This window comes from Scatophagus argus, chromosome 14, assembly GCF_020382885.2.
Source record: "Scatophagus argus isolate fScaArg1 chromosome 14, fScaArg1.pri, whole genome shotgun sequence".
Lineage (NCBI taxonomy): Eukaryota > Metazoa > Chordata > Actinopteri > Scatophagidae > Scatophagus > Scatophagus argus.
In genome coordinates, this window is record NC_058506.1 from 21,968,480 (window position 1) to 21,988,555 (window position 20,076).

Sequence of the window (20,076 nt, forward strand, 5' to 3'; positions counted from 1 at the left end):
CGTAGTGTTGTTACTGGGGAGGAAGGTCATGCAGAAGGAGTTCAGCACGACACTGAAGAGTTTACACTGAACTAACGGATCAGAGCCTCAGAATACAACAGTTTGTTTTACCCCATTCAGCTGACACTGAGGGTTCAGACAAACTGAAGATCAGACATAACCAAGAACAGAAACAAAAAGGAATCGAACAATCTGAATTGTGTCTGTTCTGTAAGAGACCCCCCCTGTAAGTCTGAACTGTGAACTCATGAACTGGCTCCTGCTCATGATGGGAATTCTTGAAAACCGACTCTACTGAGCAATACTTATTATTAGAAATATCCAGTTTTATTTTTGTAGTAGTGGATGGATGGATTACATTTCCTAAACTTCCCCTCTTGTCCAGAAGGGGGCAGTAATGAATCAGTGAGCTGTTAGGCGAACACCGGAAACCAACAGCAGACGAAGAAAGTGAGCGAAACTCAAACAAGCAAGACAAACGTTACTGGGATTTTTCTTCATGTTTCCTTTGTTTTCGCTAAAATAATAATTGAACACAAGTGAAGAAAGCCACATAACGCTACACCAGCGTGTGACCAGGCCCACTGGATGATGAGACTGTAGCTGAAGCTGAGAGTTTAGCATAGCGGAGGCTAACGTTACCAATGAGTGCTAGCCGGCTTATTACTCCGAAAAACGGCAAGTGTAAAGCTTCAGTCAGTCAGACTAAGGAGCGCCCGGCCTCCAGAGCCAGCAAGGTGCTGGCCGAGAGGAACCAGGCGGTGGTGGCGGTGGGAGCTTGGGTGGAGTGCGGGCAGGACTTCCTGGAGCACCCGTGTGTGAGTTTGGCATTTAACTGTTGATGTGATGAGCAGGCAGCCCGCAGGTTTGAGGAAGTGATGAGTGACTTCTGCTAAGTTTAACGCCGTGTCTTGTTGATGTGGGCTTTTCTTCCTCTTTGTTCAAGTTGTCCATATGCTTGATGTTTACTCCTCCACAAGTCAGCTGACAAAGTGATGAGCTGTTGCTAATACACGAAATAAGAAGGCGTTCAGTGTTTTGGAAAATATGTATTCAAATTTATATACTTTTTGTTCTCAAAAAGTCATTCACAGTCAAAGAAAGGTTTAAATCTGGAGACACTGTGACCAAGATACACACTAATTGGAGCATTTTACAGAGTGAAAACAAACTTGTCTGTGATCTCTGCTGGACAGACCACATGAAGGTGTTTTGGCCTTTCTTTATTGTACTCTGATGGTGGTACACGTGCAATACACTCATAACAATTATTAAAAATTTCTTACAAAACATAGAAGTATTATACTGCAAAGCCCCGTGAATTGGGGCTCCTGGTTCTCCCACAGAGTCTAAAGAGGCTTCCCACGTCTCGCTTTAGACTCTTGCCTTGCTGACTGAGGAGATCCAGGCAGAAAAGAGGAAGGAGAACGAAGAAAGCCTTCGACGATTTCAAGATGAAGTGCGCCATCGTGTGGCACAGCAAGCTCAAGTCAGCAAGAAGAGACTGCAGCCTGGGGTGAAGACAGCATTATTCTGACCGTGAAGTATTAATGAGATAGTCTTAACTCTGATATGTCAGGGACGAGTGCTGACTTTAGGAAACTTGTCTCCTACTGACTTAGTGATGCAGCGTGGCTGAGTCCTCTGCTTGTCCTTACAGCTGTTCTCCCCGCCTGATCCAAGCGTTAATTGTAAAACTGTGTGTTTATGTTCAGCCGAAGCCCGACAGGAGAGTCCAGCACCAGCAGCGTCAGGTCTGGACCCACCATGTGTCTTCTGGTGAGAAGCTGATGTCTGCAGGAGGTCCTGCACAACAGAGAGGGGAGCTGAGGAGCCCTCAGGAGGTGAGAGGGAACTTTCAGCAAAGTAATCTCATTTTCTGCCTGCTGGTGTGATGTGTGCCACACAAAACTGTAGTGTTCAGATACCCGGGTGATCCTCTTCTTTCTTCGCCTCATTTTAAAAAGTGAGGAAAGTCAAAAGTCAATACCACAAAATAGACTGCATTTTTTTAATGCTTTGAGGAAAATGAGTCGCTGAGTGTTGTGGAGGAATAAAACCAGCTGTTATAGCAGCTCACACATCCCCAACATCTGGTGAACAAGCTGAGTGCAATAGGCATCAACACTCCACTGTGCAACTGGCTGCTGGACTTCCTCACAAACAGACCGCAGACAGTCAGAGTCGGAAACAACTCCTCAGCGACCACCATCATAAACACCGGGGTGCCACAAGGATGTGTGCTTTCTCCTCTGCTGTTCACACTGATGACCCATGATTGCTGTGCCAGATCTGCAACAAATCACATCATCAAATTTGCTGACGACACAACAGTGGTGGGACTCATCAGTGACGACGATGACACAGCATACAGGGAGGAGGTACACCAACTCATCAACTGGTGTGAGAGGAACAACCTGTCACTCAACGTCGACAAAACAAAAGAAATAACTGTGGACTTCAGGAAAAAACAACCACCACACATCCCACTCTTCATCAATGGCAGTGCTGTGGAGTCGGTGAAAAGCACAAAGTTCCTTGGAGTGCACATCACAGAAGACCTCACATGGACCACAAACACCACCTCCCTGGTCAAAAAAGCACAGGCACGACTCCATTTCCTGCGGAGGATGAGAAGAGCTGACCTCCCCACATCTGCACTCACCATCTTCTACAGAGGTGCCATTGAGAGCATCCTGACCAGCAGCCTCTCTGTCTGGCACGGCAGCTGTCTAGCTGCAGACAAGAAGGCACTACAGAGGGTGGTGAGGACTGCAGAAAAGATCATCAGATCACCACTACCAGCCATTCAGGACCTCTACACCTCACACTGTTCCAGAAGAGCAATAACCATCATCAAAGACCCCACTCACCCAGCACATAAACTGTTCTCCCTACTACCATCAGGGAGGCGCTACCGCAACATGCGGTGCCGCACAAGCAGACTGAGAAACAGCTTCTTTCCACAAGCCATCAGACTCATCAACACACTGATGAACACTCCATGAACATTTCACGACATGTCACTTGCACTTTTACTCTTTGCACCTTACATACTGCATCCCACTGCACATACCGGTATGTCCATTGACTGTACTTCTGCTGCTATGACTGTGTGTGTGTGTGTGTGTGTATTTTTATTGTACATAGTTTTATCAGGATGCTGTCCTTTTACTGCACACTGTGTGTGCCTGTTGTGGGCGTATGTGTATGGGTGTGTGTGAAATTATTGTCACTGTCTTACCTACATGTTTAGTTTTAGTTTTAGTTTTTAGTTTTTACTGCACATTGGAGACTGGTCAAACGAAATTTCAATTTTCTGTGCTAACCCCTGTTACATAGATCTTTGACAATAAAGTACACTTTGACTTTGACTTTGACTTTTGACATCTGGTCACAGTTATTTAACAAAAGAGATCTTTACATTTACTATTTTATGTAATACGGGCCAATTTGTTGCTATCATTTTTTTAAAAAATAACTTCCAGTCTCAATATTGGTGTTGAACATCCAGCATTTGTCAGGTCTTGTGTTCTCTGTGGTGGATCTTAGTCTGCCCAGGGACCCAGACAGACTTCTGTCACCTCTTTGTGATGTGCAGCTGGCAACATGTGATCCTGGTTTCTTCAGGATGAAGGCTGCAGTGTGTGTGTTGTTTTTGGTAGTCAAACTGATTGCAGTGTTTCCTTGTATGAGTGATTTAATAATAATATAATGTGACAGTGATTAATCGGGAGGATTATTTATTTCCACGGTTTTCCAGTCGAGTGAAGGCGTGCGGCGGGTCAGACTCAGACTGGCTGCCTGTCGGATGATCCCGCATGAGGAAGTGACATCAGACCTTCCTGGAGGAGAATGGAACATCTCTGCAACCAGACATGTGAGCGCCTGTGTCTCACACTCGTTCCTCTTTTAAAAAGTCACGGCTCATCTAATTTTGTACGTTCTTGTGCATCCAGGATGTCATAAAAATAACAAAACCCACGTTGTTCCTCTGCATCCCACAGAAAGCTGGATCTCACATGCTGAGGGCAGAGCAGGAAGTGGAAGAGGAGGATGATGAGGAAGAAGAGGGCGATGATCAGCTCTTCACCAGTCAACATGAATGTCCCCTCGTTCAGCAGAAGGTTAATGAGTACTCACAGTGACACCTTTTTCTGTGTGGGTTCGTGTAGGATGCAGGAAGCCATCAGAACCCCAACCAGTACAGACTGCAGTTAGATGACGTGTCAAGTCAGGATGTCACAAATCAGAGCGAATTATGTGGTTATGACACACATCTGTATTTGTGCAGTAGTGTGTGTGTGTGTGTTGTCTTTCCCACTGAGCTGTCAGCCATCACAACTAGTTCAATAGTCGAACTGAGACGCACAGACTTCATATTGCACACACGCTGCTGGTATCAAAGCAAAACTTCCTGTCCAGTGGTTGTGGTGCCAGTGACCAGGAAGAGAAGCATCCATAAACCTTCTTAGAAGTGAACCAAAAGGAGCTCGTTTTAACTTCAGATTCCGGCTTTTTCTGTTTACAGAAGTTTATACATTTAATTATTCCTCAATAACTTTTGAACCGTTTAAGCAGTTAGAACCAAATGTGATGTGCAGTGCAGGATAAAGCTGGGCTGTTACTGAATCATAACAGTTGAGTCAGTGCTGAGAAATCTGACCAGCTCAAAGTTAGTTGAAAGCTCTGGTATGAATGCTGTATTTCTTGAGGTTTATGTTAACATAATGTTTAGTATGAGCAGATAACTGACTTTGGTCTCATCAGAGCAGAAAAGCTCAGATAGTCCAGGTGTCTCTGAGCGCTTAAGAACTGCTGCGTCCCAGTTCAGAGGACTGGAAGGTCTTGTCGGTCTGCAGGTGACTCTCGTCAACTCATAACCTCAGATAACTGAAACTTTATGAGCGTGATATCCCTTTAAAGAGCTGATAAAGTGTGAAACCGGGCCAAGTTCAGTGATACCAGAGTTTACAGTAAGAGCTGTGATTCATTAACTTGAGAAATCAGCTGGCTGCAGCAGTGATGGTTTAGGTGTGCTGTAAGAAAGCCATCGGTCAGTTGTGTTTTGTGTTAACTGCGATCAGTTAGCAGCTGTTGCTCTCCTGTCTGTTTCACAAACACTGGCTGATCAAAGCCGCTGTGGTCCGACTCTCACGGCGTCTCTGACTGTTTCAGCTGAGTGGAGCTGAATCCTGGGAGTCTGACCGGTCACATCCCGATGCTGGTTTCCAGTCCAACCTCGGCGTCCCACGCGTCCTGTGGCCTCTGACCCACCGAGAAGAGCTGAAAAGACAGGTAGACATCAGCGCAAACCGTCCACTCTCCCCGTTCAGACCCCATGAGTCCAGATGTTTCAGATAACACGTGTGTGTCTGCAGCGTGAGTCTCAGTTCCTGATGCACCGTCGGCTCTACATGAACATCGAGAGAGAGCAAGTGAAGGAGAACGAGCAGCACAGGAAACACCTGAAGAGGACAGCAAGGTGACTGCAGGGGTTTTTCATCACTTCCTCTTTTTCATGTACGCCCAAAATCTGCCTTTAGAGCACAAAAAGATCGACCTCTGTGGCTTCAAAAGATTTCCGTGTGAGTTTAAGTTAAATATGACGAGTTTCTAAGCAAAGCAGATTTAAGTATTAAGTCGTCATTAAAATATGGTTGGACGCTCAGCCTCTGTGTGCAGCGTACAGACCAACCACAGCAAGACGCTGGCATGTGAGTGCACGTTGCTTGTGATCCTCTGGTCTCAGTGCAGATCTCCTCTCAAATGTCCTCGTCTTGTCTGAAGGATCAAAGCGGAGAAGGAGCAGATTCGGCGGGAGGAGGAGAGGAAGTTGGAGCGAGTGCAGCAGCTCGCCGAGGCCAGACGGAAGCTGGAGGAGAGGGAGCTGCTCGTTCTGGAGCGCCTGAAGCTTGAGGACGAGGAGAGAACTGCGGAGCTGCAGAGGAGGAAGAGAGAGGAGAAAGGCAAAGTAACTGCAAGGTAAGTAATGGACGGACGCCCGACTCCACCGACTTTACACACCACAGTTTGTTTACAGGTCGGCTGCAGGCGTGAAAAGGTTGTCCAAAAGCCTTTTGTGGCTCCAGAGGAAGCTGGGAGGAAGTCTGATAAGCTGCTTCAGGCGATGTCACACTTACAGTGTTAATGTACTTCCACTGCTGGGGATGCATTTAGCTTGTCACATCGTGAAAGAGGAAAGGCGCCTTGCAGCAAACCCCGTTTGGTTTTGTTTGTTTGTGCGAGAGTCTCGGTCTCAGCTGTTAAAGCTCAGAGGTTTTCTTCATGAACTCCCGGTGACACCACAGAAGATAAACACATTTAGCTCAGTGAGGTGTGGCACAGTATTGATGAGTTACCTGTCTGTCCACATGACTTCATGTGTCCTCCTGGTCCGGACCAAACGACCCGAGCCGTCTGATTGTAACTGTCTGCAGGTTCGTCGAGGCTCTGAGGGCTCAGATGAAGGAGCGACTGTCTCAGGAGGAGCTGGAGAAGCTCCCTCCTCTCTGCTTCTGTGCCTCCTCTTTCTGGGACTCCCACCCCGACACCTGCGCCAACAACTGCGTCTTTCACAACAATCCCAAAGGTAACGGCGCGCCCTCGTCCACCTGCCTCGGCCTCTGCTCGCCCCTCCTGTTGACGGTAGCTTTTGTCTCTTCCGCAGCGTATGCCAAGGCCCTGCATTCGACAGTGCTGAGTCTGGATTTGCAGTAAAGGGGGCTGATGGACTACAGAGGATGTTGTCTGGCAGAACTGGGCTCTTCTCCACACTGAAACATCACATATCAGATTGATTGACCTGACATTTGGTGCAGACATTTTTTTTTTTTTTACCAGAAGATTAATCCGAGTGACTTGATGATCCATGACTTTTCATGACTTTTCATCTGGTGCTGCCAGCAGCCCCAGGCTTTCACTTGTCCCATAGAACATCCCAACGCAGACATCGATGGTTTCCAGATGTTGATCCTGATAACCAGATGAATTAAAGATAATCTGGTGTAGCTTGTGCTGTGTTTCACGCTGCAAAGGGTCACATCACGTCTTACAGTGTGATTCAGCAGAATCAAACATTAAAATCTGATTTTGGTTTTTTTTTCCTCCCAATTTAATCATTATTTTTTTTTTACTTGGAAACACAAGATTAGTGTCATAGCTGAGGCATCTGATGTGTGCAGAGGCGTAGGTGCACGTAGATAGGTGTAGATATTTATTTTTCTTTTTTTTTGTCCTAATTTAAATGCTGGGGAGTATTTAAACAAAATAGTTTAATGTTTTAAGCGTTGCTTTGTGAGTATTTTTGTTTGGTGCTGTTGATAAATCAGATTAGCAGCAGATTATTGTTATTTATTAATAATAAAGAAATGTGTGTGCTCACAGACTTTACATTACATACATACTTTTTGTACATGTGATTAGTGATCAATAAAGAAGTCTGTACACGTCTAAGTTAGAGGGTTTGCTGTCAGTCTCACAGCTCAAATTAACCAGAACTATGCGAGGCAGTGAAAACGTAGCTGCTCGTCCTGTTCGCACCAGACAAACCCGGAAGACTGCAAATAAGCAGCAAGTAACCGAAGTTCTTACTTCTCATCAGGTTAATCGAACGGGGTGTGATGTCAGAGGGGGGGTGACGTCAGAAGGGGGGCTGTCACGTGTCCGCATGGAGGCTCCGTGTGGAAAATCTCATGGAATAACACGTTTAGGCAGCTAATAATAACGGCTTGTTTTTAGACGTGCTTCGCAGAGGCGGGCTGCCTGCATATAAACTCAGCCGCACAGTATGGAGAACTGCTGGATGCTGACGGACCGGATCTCCCGACAGGAGGCTGCTCGGTCTCCCTTCTGTTCGTTCAGCAGCTAACGTTTACTCTGAGGCTGTGGCTTCAGCTCACCGGCTGTGAAGACCGGACGCTGGTTCGGGTTTTTTCCTGCTACGACTCGTCTGCTGTTATACAACCGTAATAAGTTAGCCTGGGACATTCCTGTAGTGCCTTTACTGTCCGATATCAGTGCTGCGGGGACATGCGTGGGAACAGGCTCTGAGTGTTTCTCTGGCGAGTTTTTACTGAGTTTTCGTCGACCATGAAGTCGTCCCTGGCTCCCGGCATACGGCTGATCACGTCCTTTTCCCGGGATGGTTGGTAAGCTCGCCCCGCCGTCCATTCCCATTGTTCTCCACACTCGCAGCCACTTAATGGGGTCGAAGGAGAGCAGCTTGCGGGTCTATATGTGTGTCCACTTATCTCCCTGTTGTAAATGATTGTCCGAGCCACGTCGATTAATTCGTACGGGGGGCTCGTTCTCCTCCTGGCTCTGTTGTGTCCTCACATATTTTCTGTATCCTCCTGCATTTTACAGACTCGTCAGCACTGCTTGTTGCTCGCGGGGCTTTCTGCAGGGAGGGTCGAGAGCCACGCCAAACTCCGTTCAAAAAACTGGCACTTTAAGAGCGTCCTTTCTTATCGACACACATTGACTTTTATCTAATCGATAGGGTCGTACACAAATCCTGCGTTTCAGGAATGTGCCAACACAAGGGGCACTTTATTTAAATAAACGTGTGGGATATTCGTTCACTTTGTTACAGCAATCTGATGGTCCAGCAGTTCAGTATTACAGTTCATTCCCACCAGGATAAAACATAATGTGATTAGATATTAAAGTGAATATAAACTAAAATATAAAATATAAATAAAAATATAAATATAAACATTTAAAAACGTTCTTCTTTAAAATTATTATTATTTTGACTAATCGTGGAACCACAGTGATACATTGAATCTGAATAATAAGATAGTATCATAAGAGATAGTCTAAGCAAGGGTTTCAACAGATAATCATTGTTATTATCATGTAATTGTCATTTCCTCAGTGTAATGCTTAATCAGTTGGTTTATTAGAACATTAATCACTTATCACAGTAGTTTCAGAACAATGTAAATCAACCGATTGGCAGATGAATTCACTGTTTCAGCTCTACTGATGGCGATGATTTCATGTAAAAGCATTTTCTGTCCCGTTCACACACATTCAGTCTTATTTCTGTGTGTGTTTCTGCCGCAGAACAGTTGACAGCCATCTGAGCAGCCTAACGAATGGTTTGTGTTAATTGAAATGCCTCCTCGCAGCGTCCTGCCATGTTTCTGGTGTGTGTGTGATAAACAAAGCATAATGAAGAGCTTCAGAAGGTCGACACTGTGGAGTGGCTGAACTCAGGTGTTCCATAAACACACACCTACCTGGCTGTGAGCCACACCTGTACAAGCTCGTGCAAACAAACACAACAACTCTGCTACGACTCCTGCTGTGGTTTCCTTTGCACGCGGCCGTACAGCAGTGGAGGAAGCGTTTACATCCGTTATGAAGTGAAAGTCGAATTGAAACACTGTAAAAATGCTAGCATTAGTAGTATTAGTTAAAGTGCTGCATTCAAAATACTTTAAGGTAAAAGTACACGAGTATTGTGCCGAACGAGGAAAATCAGTGAGCGTTTTAAAAAACGGCCCCTGTGGCTGATAAGTTATTGAGCATCAGTGTGTAAGTAACATTTACATGCTTCTGTTTGTACCTGCTTGTAGGGGAGTTAGTTCAAACTGCTTCACTTTATCTACATGCTTAATGTATACTTAACGTGTACTTGTACGATCAGTATACTGTAGTGCAGTCTGGTGTTCCTAACCGAGAGGTCACGAGATGATGATGAAAAGTGTAAATACAGCTTTTTCTCTAATATTTGGGGGTTTCGTGTGACATATGGATATTTGTTTTTCCCTGTGGCTTAAATTAAGTCAACTAAGGAATTTGGAGGGTAAATGTCTCCTTGTTGGAAGTGAAAACAACTCATAAACATAAATTATCTGTATCTGGTGTGTGATAAATGTAGTGCAGTAGGAGTATAAAGTAGTAATAATAAAATGGAAATACTCAAGTAAAGCACAGGTACCTTAAAATTGCACGAGTTAAGTACATTTACTGGGTCGTGTTCCTGCTTGTGGTGTTCTTGTTATGATGTTGTGTTTTAACGGGTTATTAGCATTGCTGAGACGTTATCACACACACACACACACGTGCTGAATCAAACGACTTGTTTTTTGACTAGTTTTGGTTTACATGAACAGATTATTGTCGTCCAGCCTCTGACGCGGCGCAGCGTGAACGCGAACACATTCCTGCGTCAGTGGAAAGTTTTGAACTTGAAAAGATTTAGTCGTTTTTATTCATATAAAAGCCCTTGTTTTGTGACAACAGGCGTTCATGTTGAGTGTGTTTGTGTCCCTTAAAGTTTAACAAACGTGTTGAACGGACGTCCATGTTTCTCTTTGCTGTCCTCACTTCTAATGTTGTTTGCCATCACGTCGTTTCAATCTGTCTTTTGCAGGTACCGCAGTTTCATTCTGTTCCTCACCTTCCTCTTCTACACGGCCTACCATCTGTCACGGAAACCCATCAGCATCGTCAAGGTGACTGAGACAAATCAGCGACTTCCTGCTCTTTACGGGCTTTCTGTGGGTGGTGGGTCAGATGCTGCCTTCGAGAAGATGCCGAGAAAGGAGAGAAATGAACGGATAAAAGCACGAGCGTGTTTCTTATTCTTATCTTAGCAGATGTATTTTAAAGCAGACGGAGTCAGCAGTAAGCAAACATTGCTTTACATAATTTTATCAAAATCATTAGTAATAACACTTGGGGAGGTTCATCAGGCTCTGCTAAACATGTAAAAGGATGAATCACCTGCTTGACACATGAGGATGATGCAGACGTGTTCACATATCGCCTTCAAAAACACACGTTTTGCACATTATTAAAGCGTTCATGTGAAATACTCCCCATCCACGGCCGTAAGTGCTTGTTCGAGATGTTGGAGAAGCATTTGATTGTTTGGATTGAAGTTATTAACTGCTTTAGAAGCGTGCGGATGCCACAGTGTGATGGTCTTTTAAGGCTACAGTTTGTTGACAGCAGCGTTCTCAAGAAAGACGACGCATTTTCATTGACATCTCTGCACGCACGACTTCCTGCAGCCGTGTACATCTGAACTTTGCGTGCTCTGCTCTGCCATCCTCAGAGTCAGCTCCACAGGAACTGTTCCGCCGTCGTCCAGCCAGCCGACCTTAACATAACCAACAATGCAACTTGGTGCGACTGGGCTCCCTTTGGTGAGTCCTTTACTGCAACTCAGCTCAGACGCTGCACTCGTGAGAACATAATGGCTGATATGTGTTTACTTTTGTCAGGGATTTCTTGGTCATCAGAGTTTTAATGTCGCAAATATAAATAACATAATTTCATCTGTCAGCTGCTTAATGTCAGCCGGAACTCGTGAGCTGTGCTGGCAGTTTGCCTCAGGCCTTTTCAGTTCAGTATTACTGCTGAGCTTGTTTTTCTAGTTTGTTGCATAAGTAATTTCTTTAAACCACACACACACACACACACACACACACACACGGCCACATTATGGCAGACAGATGGAGTAGACTGAAGTACCTGCCTTCCAGTTTCAACGTCCTGAACCAACTGCGTTTTGGATTGTTTTTTAATTGGATTTGATTAGATCTGCAGAAAAGCACACAGTATAACGTGCTGAAGTGAGAACACACAACCCGAGTTCAGTTCACACACGGGTGGTCGTGTTGATCGTGTTGATGCTCCTCGTCAATAAGTGGGGACAGACATCCAGAATCATAAGAGATGATGTGGAAGAAGCTAATACGTCCATGTGTGTTGTCCCTCCAGACGAGGACAACTACCAGACGCTGTTCGGGGTCTTGGATAACTCCTTCCTGGTTGCCTACGCTATCGGCATGTTTATCAGGTGTGTATGTGCTGTTGCTCACAGATATAACGGAGTGTGTGTGTGTGTTGTACTGAGCTGTGATGACTTGGCGTGTCTGCAGTGGGATCTTTGGCGAGCGCCTGCCTCTCCGGTACTACCTGAGCGTGGGGATGCTGTTGAGTGGATTGTTCACGTGTTTGTTCGGCCTCGGCTTCTTCTGGAACATCCACACGTTGTGGTACTACGCCTTCATCCAGGTAAGGACGCGACGCTGCAGAGAAATGTGCTTTGTTCTGTCCCACAGAAGTCCAGCTGTGGACGGGATGCTCTGATCTGTCACAGCTCTCAGGTGTCACTGAGACACGTTTTGTCAAGAAGCCTGACACATCAGCAGCTTCTGGCCATGAAACCTGAAGATTGGTTTTGGTTCTATCACGTTTCCACAAAGTCTACAAAAGCTGACCATATCCAGTGACTGAGACGCTGCACCGAAGGGCTTCACCAAATAACTCCAACTCACCAAAGCCCTCAGAAGACAAAGTGATGTTTGTGTGCAGAGCTCGTTTCACATTTTAAAAGAAAACAAACTGTTGCCTTGTGTGGGAGTGACGGCGCCTTTACATCCTGTCGTTTGACTTTCTGTTGAGCGGCACTTTTGTCTGCGTTTTGAACCTGGTCGAACCTTCAAACCGCGCGCAGAAACTGGGAAGCTCAGCGATAAGGAGAACTACTGCAAACGGCGAGGAAGAAGGACGCGCAGACATCAGACGAGCTGCGTACTGCTGACTCATCACCGCTCAGGTTTCATTGGTCGCCTGACTCTAAAGGAAATGAATGTCACCCCCGGTGCACGCCCAGCACCCGGTGCGAGTAGAGGACTCATCAGACGAGTTTTGTTTCACTTCAGTTTTACAGAAAGTCCCTGTGTGACGGCAATAACTGCACTTCAGCTCTGAAAATCAACCCGTGTTGCGTCTGTGGCTTCGTGATGGGAATGCAGCTCCTCATCCTCCTGTGCGTTCAGGCTGCAGCTAACAATTATTTTCCTGTTTAACATCCATTGTGAAAGCTGCCCTTCATCTGATGTCCAAAACCCCCAAATATTCAGTTCATAACAGTGTGAAGCAGAGAAAGCAGCAGATAATCTTAGTTTTGAAGCTGAAACCAGAAGACGTTTGGTCTTTTTTTTCTTCACAAACGATAAGCTGCTGACGGTTTGTCTAGTGGCACACATTATTTATGCGGCGCATCCGATTGTGATGGCCTTCTTTTGTCTTAACTTTGGATATTTTGTAAAAACTGCACTCGTCTGATCCAAACGTGTGCCTGAACGGCACGCGAGCGGTTGGAGGAATAAGGAAATGCAGTTCGCTCATGAATGCGAAGCTGTTTTTTAGCGCTGAAGTGTCAGATGAGCTGCTCTCCGTCACATGACCCTGCAGGCAAACTCACATCCATAGGGAAGCTATAATTAGAAATGTTACTCATGCTGTAAGTGATAGAAAGTCAGACTCGCACTCGTTAGTTTTACAAATAGCTTGTAAGTCAGTAAGAAAAAAAATACAACATCTGGAGCCTGAAAAAGACTGAAACAGCTGTGAAGAAAACGCTGATTATTGCGGGTGTGATCACCGTGAGCTCGGCGGCTCAGTTCATCACCTCATTTATCAGGTCGTCCTTTCAAACCTGTAGAGATCTCATGGTGACTTAGTCAGGCTTTACTCACACACGTCACATGACTCACAGCTGCATCATATGACTGCAGCTGTGTGCCTGGGCTTATCCTGGTTTGGTGTGGGAATGTTAAGAATCACTGTTAACGGGCTGCTTTCTCCTTCTGTTTGCTTCACTCTGCAGGTCATGAACGGGCTGGCGCAGACCACCGGTTGGCCGGCAGTGGTGGCTTGTGTCGGCAACTGGTTTGGGAAGGGGAAGTGAGTACTGCGGCATGTGCGAGCAGGCGTCGTCCCGCTGACGAGGCAGTTTTAGATGCCTCTTTTTGCGGCTGGCTGACTTTCACAGTAACATCACGTTTTGACAGCCCAGTGAGACAACACGATGTGCTTTGATTTGCCTCAGACCACAAGCACCAAGTCCACATCGTAAATCTAAATTCCCTTTTAAACGTGTGGAAGCTGAAGGCCTGGTCGAAGCAGAGCTACGAGCACATCGGCCAGACAAACATCAGAACGATTGATTTTGTAAACAACAGTATCACGGCCGTCTCAGTGGGTTTACAGCCATGGAACAGGAAATCAGACATGTTTGTGTGCACTTGATTAGCTGGTTAATGTAAAATCTGTGTTTACATGAAACTGCTCAGTATGAAAGTCCAAACTGTTTACACGTTCAAAATAGTTTCAAAAGTTACCCAAACTACTGGTTTTTGGAAGCAGCAGTGAGAGGAAGCACTCAGGGCCTCTGTGTGCTTGTGTTTTGATCATCAGGCGTGGGTTCATCATGGGCGTGTGGAACTCCCACACCTCAGTGGGAAACATCTTGGGCTCCCTCATCGCAGGAGCCTTCGTCTCCCAGGCCTGGGGAATGTCCTTCATCGTCCCTGGACTCATCATCGCCTCCACTGGGATCCTGTGCTTCTTCTTTCTGGTTGAAAGTCAGTTTCAGTTCGTCAGGGAAACACACACACACACACAAACACACACGCAGAGCATTTTTTTTCACATTCACTCAACTGATCAGCACATTTCAGCTACTGTTTCCTGACTGCTTAAAACTTTGCATGGCGCATTCAGTGTCGGCTCCAGGCGTCAGTAAATGACACGACACAATACAAGGCAGGCAGTGGAGTTTTAGTGCCAGCGGAGAACAGGATGAGGACCAACGAGTGGCAAGAGAAAGCATCTGATAGATGCATAAACACAGTGAAACCGATTTGACTTGAACTCTAGCTGTCGTAGTCATATTCACATGTTGTATCCCATCGTCTTTTGTCCGCCCTGAATTCTGCCTTTTGCTCCTGAAGAACATTTCTGAGTCCCGTCTTTTCCTCTCTCTTATCCAGAACCTGAAGACGTCAACTGCACTCCTCCTCAGCACCATGTGAGTTAGAACAGGAACCCTCCCTAATTCATCCACAACAAGAGCGCTTGAACTCATGCTTGTCTGTCTTCCAGAGTGATCAGGAGAGCAGTGAGACAGATCCTCTCTTGCAGACCTCGTCCCATAGTGACAGAATCGTGAACGGCGCCATCGCCACTGAGTCCGTGGAGGTTATAGCGGAGCACACGGAGGCCATCAGTTTCTGTGGGGCTCTCTGTATACCTGTGAGTGGAAGCCATGCAGTTTCTAGTTTGATTAATTGGACACAGTTTATTCTGAAAATATTGATGTGTGTTATATACTGAACAATGAGGTGCAGGACTTGAAAATACAGTACTCTGGTGGCCTCTGGTGGTGATCTCGGGAATGACTCTGCATCTGCATTATTTTAATTTTCCTACAGGCAAGAATTTAAGCAGTGAAAACTATTTGAAAGATGCTAAAGTCACATAGAAACACACACACAGTAACTTTAAGTATTGTGCCGTTTGTGGGATATTTTAGTTTAAAACATTCTAAATAGATAAATAAATATAAACCAGCTCGCCCAGCCCACCCTTATCTTGTAATACTACTTTGTACCACTAGAGGCAGCAGTCAGGTGGCCCCATAGCTTCAGCTGGGAGATTAATACAAAACAAAGCCAAAAATCCCCAAGAGAGAAGATATTTTTACATATTAAATTTTTTAGATCCCATATTGAGCGACAATGGAAACTGCTTTCGTATCAGCACTGAAGCTACTGTCAGGGCGTTGAAAACGTTTGATATGATACTCAGCTTCCTGTCAGGTCACCCTGTGGGGCTGGACAGGTTTTTGTTCATCTGTTTGTGCTGATGACAGTTTCCTCCTGTGGTTTCACGGTGCTCGGTGTCTCACACAGGGGGTGGTGGAGTTCTCTCTCTGTCTGCTGTTCGCCAAGCTGGTCAGCTACACCTTCCTGTACTGGCTTCCTCTCTACATCTCAAACATTGGTTGGTATTTGCGCCCATGCGGGGATGACGTCACGCGTGTAATACAGATTCACATCTTGTAGTGATGGTTTTGTGTTTCACTTGCAGCACATTTTGAGGCCAAAGAGGCAGGAGACATGTCGACGCTGTTTGATGTGGGTGGAATCGTGGGTAAGCTTTGAGCAGTGACTGATCAGTCACATGACTTGATAACTTACAGTTGAATTGAATTTCAGGTTTTTGCGTTTTTTAAAACTTGCCCTGACTGGCTGTGCTTTGTGTCTGCAGGAGGCATCATGGCGGGCCTCGTGTCCGACTACACCGGTGGGAGGGCGACGACCTGCTGCGTCATGCTGCTTGTTGCTGCCCCCATGGTGAGCGTCCTGCAGCTTCTCGCTAAATCAGGCGGTGTTTAACCCTAAATTAACCCCCTTTTTGTGACTGTCCCGTTCCAGCTTTTCCTCTACAATTACGTTGGACAAAGGAGCCTGGGGACCACAGTCGGTAAGACTTCTTTACTGTGTTCCTTAGCTTTGTAGTTCTAGTGGCACTTTGGTTTTGCCCAGCAGAGTGTTTGGTTGTTGTGCCAGTCTGCTTAACGTTTATTTGACTGTCCACCGTGATCCCACCCCGTCCCAGTGTGGGACCCAGCGTGTCCTCCCGTTTGTTGCTGTGTCCGTCGGTGCTTCGCCATGTGAACCGAAAGCCGAGCGGTCCGGTTTCCAGTTCAAAATGAGCCGATCGTCAACGTGAAAGTTGTCTTATCGCTGGGCCGTGTCAGAGACTTCGTTTGAAGTCTGGTTTTCTCTCCATCTGCAGGCATGCTGCTGTTGTGTGGAGGCCTGGTGAATGGACCTTACGCCCTCATCACTACTGCTGTGTCTGCAGACCTGGTAAGAGCTGAAGCATCACGGGAAGCTCGTTGTTTGATGTCCCTGCGATTCTGAAGCCTCAGCAAGTCACGCACACTCATGATGCTGTTGTGATGTCTTTGTGACCACAGGGAACACATGAGAGCCTGCGAGGGAACTCCAGGGCTTTGTCAACGGTCACAGCTATTATAGACGGGACGGGTTCCATCGGTACGTACGGAGTGTCCCATCCAGCGTCTTCCGCTTCGTGTTTTTATTTTTATATTAGGATTTTAAAGCTGCTCTCATGACGTCACCAAATCTGCTGTTCCCCTCAGCTTTGTGGTGGGTTTTAGTTCCCTCAAGAAAAGGGAGCTAAAATAAAGAAAATAAGGAAATGCTTGCTGAAAAAGGAGATGTGACAAATGAATACTGTGAAATGGCAGTGATGTTTAAGCTAAGCCATCAGTTGTCTGTGCTAAACGTTTGGAGCTGAGCACTAAATGCATCTGAAGGTGTTCGGCTGTTAGGTGTGAAGTGCTGCGTGCCACACGGGCAGGTTTCAGTGTGTTGATGTGGTTTCTGTAGGAGCTGCTTTGGGTCCCCTGTTGGCCGGTTTGATCTCTCCCACCGGCTGGAACAACGTCTTCTACATGCTCATCTCCGCCGACGTCTTAGCCTGCCTGGTCAGAAACAACACTTTATACGCGCTCTCTTTGCTGTCTGGGTTTTCATGACTGGTCATGATGTTTTATAACAGCTCGCTGACCTTTCACTTTCTTTTCTCTTCAGTTTTTGTCCAGGCTTGTTTATAAGGAAGCTCAGGGTTGGTGTGGACGTGTCCCCCGAATCAGAGGGTGAGGAGACCAGCAGGGGAGAGAAACACTCTCACTTTATTTATTTATGTTTATTTTTCCTTTGAGATTAAAAACCTGTTTTTAACAGTTTTTGACCCACACATTTAAAAACAATACAAACATGCAGTAAAAACCCCACATGGTCTTTTGTCTTAATTTTTGCCCTTAATTTGCCATCAGAGAAACACTTTGTGACACTCTGAGCTTTGATAGGCTCTCAGTCTAAAGGAATAGTTCAACATTTTGGAACTTGGGGAGGAAGTTTAGCCTGACTCTGCTTACCAGCAAGTCTGCATCTCATTCGTTTAATTTGTATGGAAACTGAAATGTAAGAATGATTATTTGTAAGAAAGAATTTGATAATTTCTGTTACTTGACATGATAATCAGGGCTGTCGTGTTTGATTGCTTTGTTTGTTATTCTCAAGCCGAGTGTGACATTTTTTTTATTTCAGGTTCAAAGAAATCTGAAGTGCAAGCGATCAAACTGGGATCCAAACAAACAAACAAAAGAGGGAACAAATGCCGAATCTGACCTCAGCGTTCTGCCGACGACGTCTTGGCGTTTGGGCCGAAGGGGAACGAAACCATCAGTGGAACACTGAAGGCAGTAAACTGCCGATCAGAGCCTTCGTCTTATTGTGAGACAGAGACAAATATGCCTTTATAGAAACAAAGCTTTTTTATGACTAATCTACCCACACTAGCTTGTTTTAATATTCTTTTATCATTAAAGTGTTTATACTGTGCATTTTCTTAATTTTGTCTTCTGTCTCCTTAGTTACCGCATCCCTCAGGTCAGTAATAGTTCAGTCTTTTGGATCGTTTGGTGACACTTGCAGTCTAGTTTGCTGTTGCCCGTCGTGTTATTTCAGGTGATGTGTAACCGTTAAAGTGTGTAGATGTGTGATGACTGAGTGCAGGCCGACAGTCGCTTCCTGTCCGGCTCAGTTTTGTCTTTGTGCCTTCGATAAAGAGATGAGCAGGCCAACATGTTGGACAGCACCTGTGGAAGTGAGTCTGTGCTGCAGAGGAGGCTAAAAACACTTTAAAAAGCAGATGTGGAGGGTTAAAATCGAGTGTGACACCACGTAGTTCTGTTCTGTCTGTTCGGTGGCTGTGAGCACAGAAGCGAAAATCAGATTTTACACTTTGCATCGTTAAAAATCACGACCGTCCTTTGTGTAATGACAGCAAATGAAATCTAAGAAGAGACTAAGAGGATCATATGGCACTTTTTCCACATACTGCTTATTTTAAAAAATACCTGCTGTACTTTTATATATCATGATTATAGTGGTTGGTTTTATTTGATGGACGGCTTACTCAGCTCCAGGTTTTGGACCACCACAAAACAAATGAAACAAAACACACAACAGACACTCAGACTTTCTTTTTTTCTTTTTTAAAAGGACACCAAACAGGCAAACAAATGAGTATTCAAGACCAGGCGGCTTTATGAACAGGAAATACAAGACAAACTAAGCAGAAGCCCCAGCAGAAGCTCTGGTTTAAACCTGCAGAGGTCAACATTGTCCCCATTAAAGGGAAAATCTCTTTCAACTAATCCCATGAAAACAGCAAAACTGGCATGTGTTGTCGTGTATCTGAAACCTGGTATCTGTTAAAGCAAGCGGCGAGCCACAGTCTGTCAGCTGTTCCTCAGCAGTTCCTCATGCACCGACCTGCTGCCTTTAAGGCCCGCTGGACTGTGTGAAAGGCCAGCTGTTTTAGGAAATCACATTTTTACATTTAAATTTCACATTTTCAATAGGAGCCAATTCAGGCAGGACAGGGAGATTTAAAAATATTGAGCAACAGACTAACTTCAAAAATACATCAGGATCTCCCACCTTCTCCCTCACCCAGATGGCCTTTGCAGGTAGGAACAAAGCTGACGTAATTCACTCTGTAAGCTGTGACGCTGAGTCACGCTGCTGAGTCATGACGTCACTGAAAACACACTCCAGCCCGTGATGTAACTCGTACCCAAACTGCCAGACTGCAACCAGGTTCAACAATCCAGGAAGCCTAACGCAGACAGGAGACTTCCTGAAGCGGGTCTGGACTCGGGCCCGTCGGGTCAGCGTCTATGCAGAGCCAGGGCCAGATTCTGAACAGGTGTGAGAGCAGGCAGGCTTTGGACTTTAATTTTAAGAGAATGAGTGCTTATTTTTCAGTTTCACGTTCAGTTTGAAGTCCCGGTGGCTTGTTTGAGTCACACGATGACCAGCTGGGGAAGCCGCTCCCCAGCTTTTCCCTCGTTTGTTGTAAGCGCTTCTGTATAACCGACTGGGGGCAGAAATCAGCTGAGGGAATCAAAATAAGCCTGATCCGTCGTGTCCGGGTTGTTGGCCTCAGTGGACGTGAAGTGGAACATTTGACACTGAAGGTTTGAGAAGGTTGGACATTTCATTCTCCTTTTCTGACTCCACGTAACTGCTTCCATCAGCTTTTGTGTCACAGAAGGAGTGCAGCTTTGTCCATGTTTTTAGTGAGCCTGGGTCACTTTCACTAAACATTTGCTTGAAGCACCTAAAAATTAGGTTGAAAATCTTACGTATTTCTATAAAT

General features: G+C 45.6%; 2 protein-coding genes across 3 annotated transcripts; both read left to right on the forward strand.

Moving 5' to 3' along the window:
• The first annotated feature begins 306 nt into the window (after positions 1-306).
• Positions 307-7,455, forward strand: ccdc15 (coiled-coil domain containing 15). The gene is made up of 10 exons (XM_046410351.1): positions 307-818; positions 1,379-1,516; positions 1,716-1,844; positions 3,764-3,880; positions 4,008-4,127; positions 5,179-5,298; positions 5,382-5,485; positions 5,791-5,985; positions 6,441-6,592; positions 6,671-7,455. Exons 1-10 carry the CDS (start codon positions 645-647, stop codon positions 6,718-6,720), a joined length of 1,299 nt encoding a protein of 432 aa, XP_046266307.1. The 5' UTR covers positions 307-644; the 3' UTR covers positions 6,721-7,455.
• Positions 7,456-7,534: 79 nt separating this feature from the next.
• slc37a2 (solute carrier family 37 member 2) lies at positions 7,535-18,251 on the forward strand. 2 transcript variants are annotated; one of them, XM_046410347.1, is made up of 18 exons: positions 7,535-8,150; positions 10,388-10,469; positions 11,075-11,165; positions 11,743-11,821; positions 11,904-12,039; positions 13,640-13,716; positions 14,230-14,396; positions 14,805-14,842; positions 14,956-15,066; positions 15,726-15,816; positions 15,904-15,966; positions 16,084-16,169; positions 16,251-16,299; positions 16,615-16,688; positions 16,799-16,877; positions 17,235-17,332; positions 17,439-17,503; positions 17,958-18,251. In XM_046410347.1, the coding sequence occupies exons 1-18, from the start codon at positions 8,092-8,094 to the stop codon at positions 17,971-17,973; spliced, it is 1,461 nt and encodes a 486-aa protein (XP_046266303.1). In that variant the 5' UTR covers positions 7,535-8,091; the 3' UTR covers positions 17,974-18,251. The 2 variants fall into 2 exon arrangements, with proteins under 2 accessions (XP_046266303.1, XP_046266302.1); XM_046410346.1 differs by having other exon boundaries at positions 7,538-8,150; positions 14,917-15,066.
• Positions 18,252-20,076: the final 1,825 nt, after the last annotated feature.

Excerpts from the sequence above, each read along its gene's own strand:
- ccdc15 (XM_046410351.1), top strand. The coding sequence starts at position 645 with ATGAGTGCTAGCCGGCTTATTACTCCGAAAAACGGCAAGTGTAAAGCT. Across the intron at positions 1,517-1,715 it reads AGAAGAGACTGCAGCCTGGG|CCGAAGCCCGACAGGAGAGT; the intron begins GTGAAGACAGCA and ends GTTTATGTTCAG. Across the intron at positions 1,845-3,763 it reads AGCTGAGGAGCCCTCAGGAG|TCGAGTGAAGGCGTGCGGCG; the intron begins GTGAGAGGGAAC and ends ACGGTTTTCCAG.
- slc37a2 (XM_046410346.1), top strand. The coding sequence starts at position 8,092 with ATGAAGTCGTCCCTGGCTCCCGGCATACGGCTGATCACGTCCTTTTCC. Across the intron at positions 12,040-13,639 it reads GGTACTACGCCTTCATCCAG|GTCATGAACGGGCTGGCGCA; the intron begins GTAAGGACGCGA and ends TTCACTCTGCAG. Across the intron at positions 16,878-17,234 it reads AGACGGGACGGGTTCCATCG|GAGCTGCTTTGGGTCCCCTG; the intron begins GTACGTACGGAG and ends TGGTTTCTGTAG.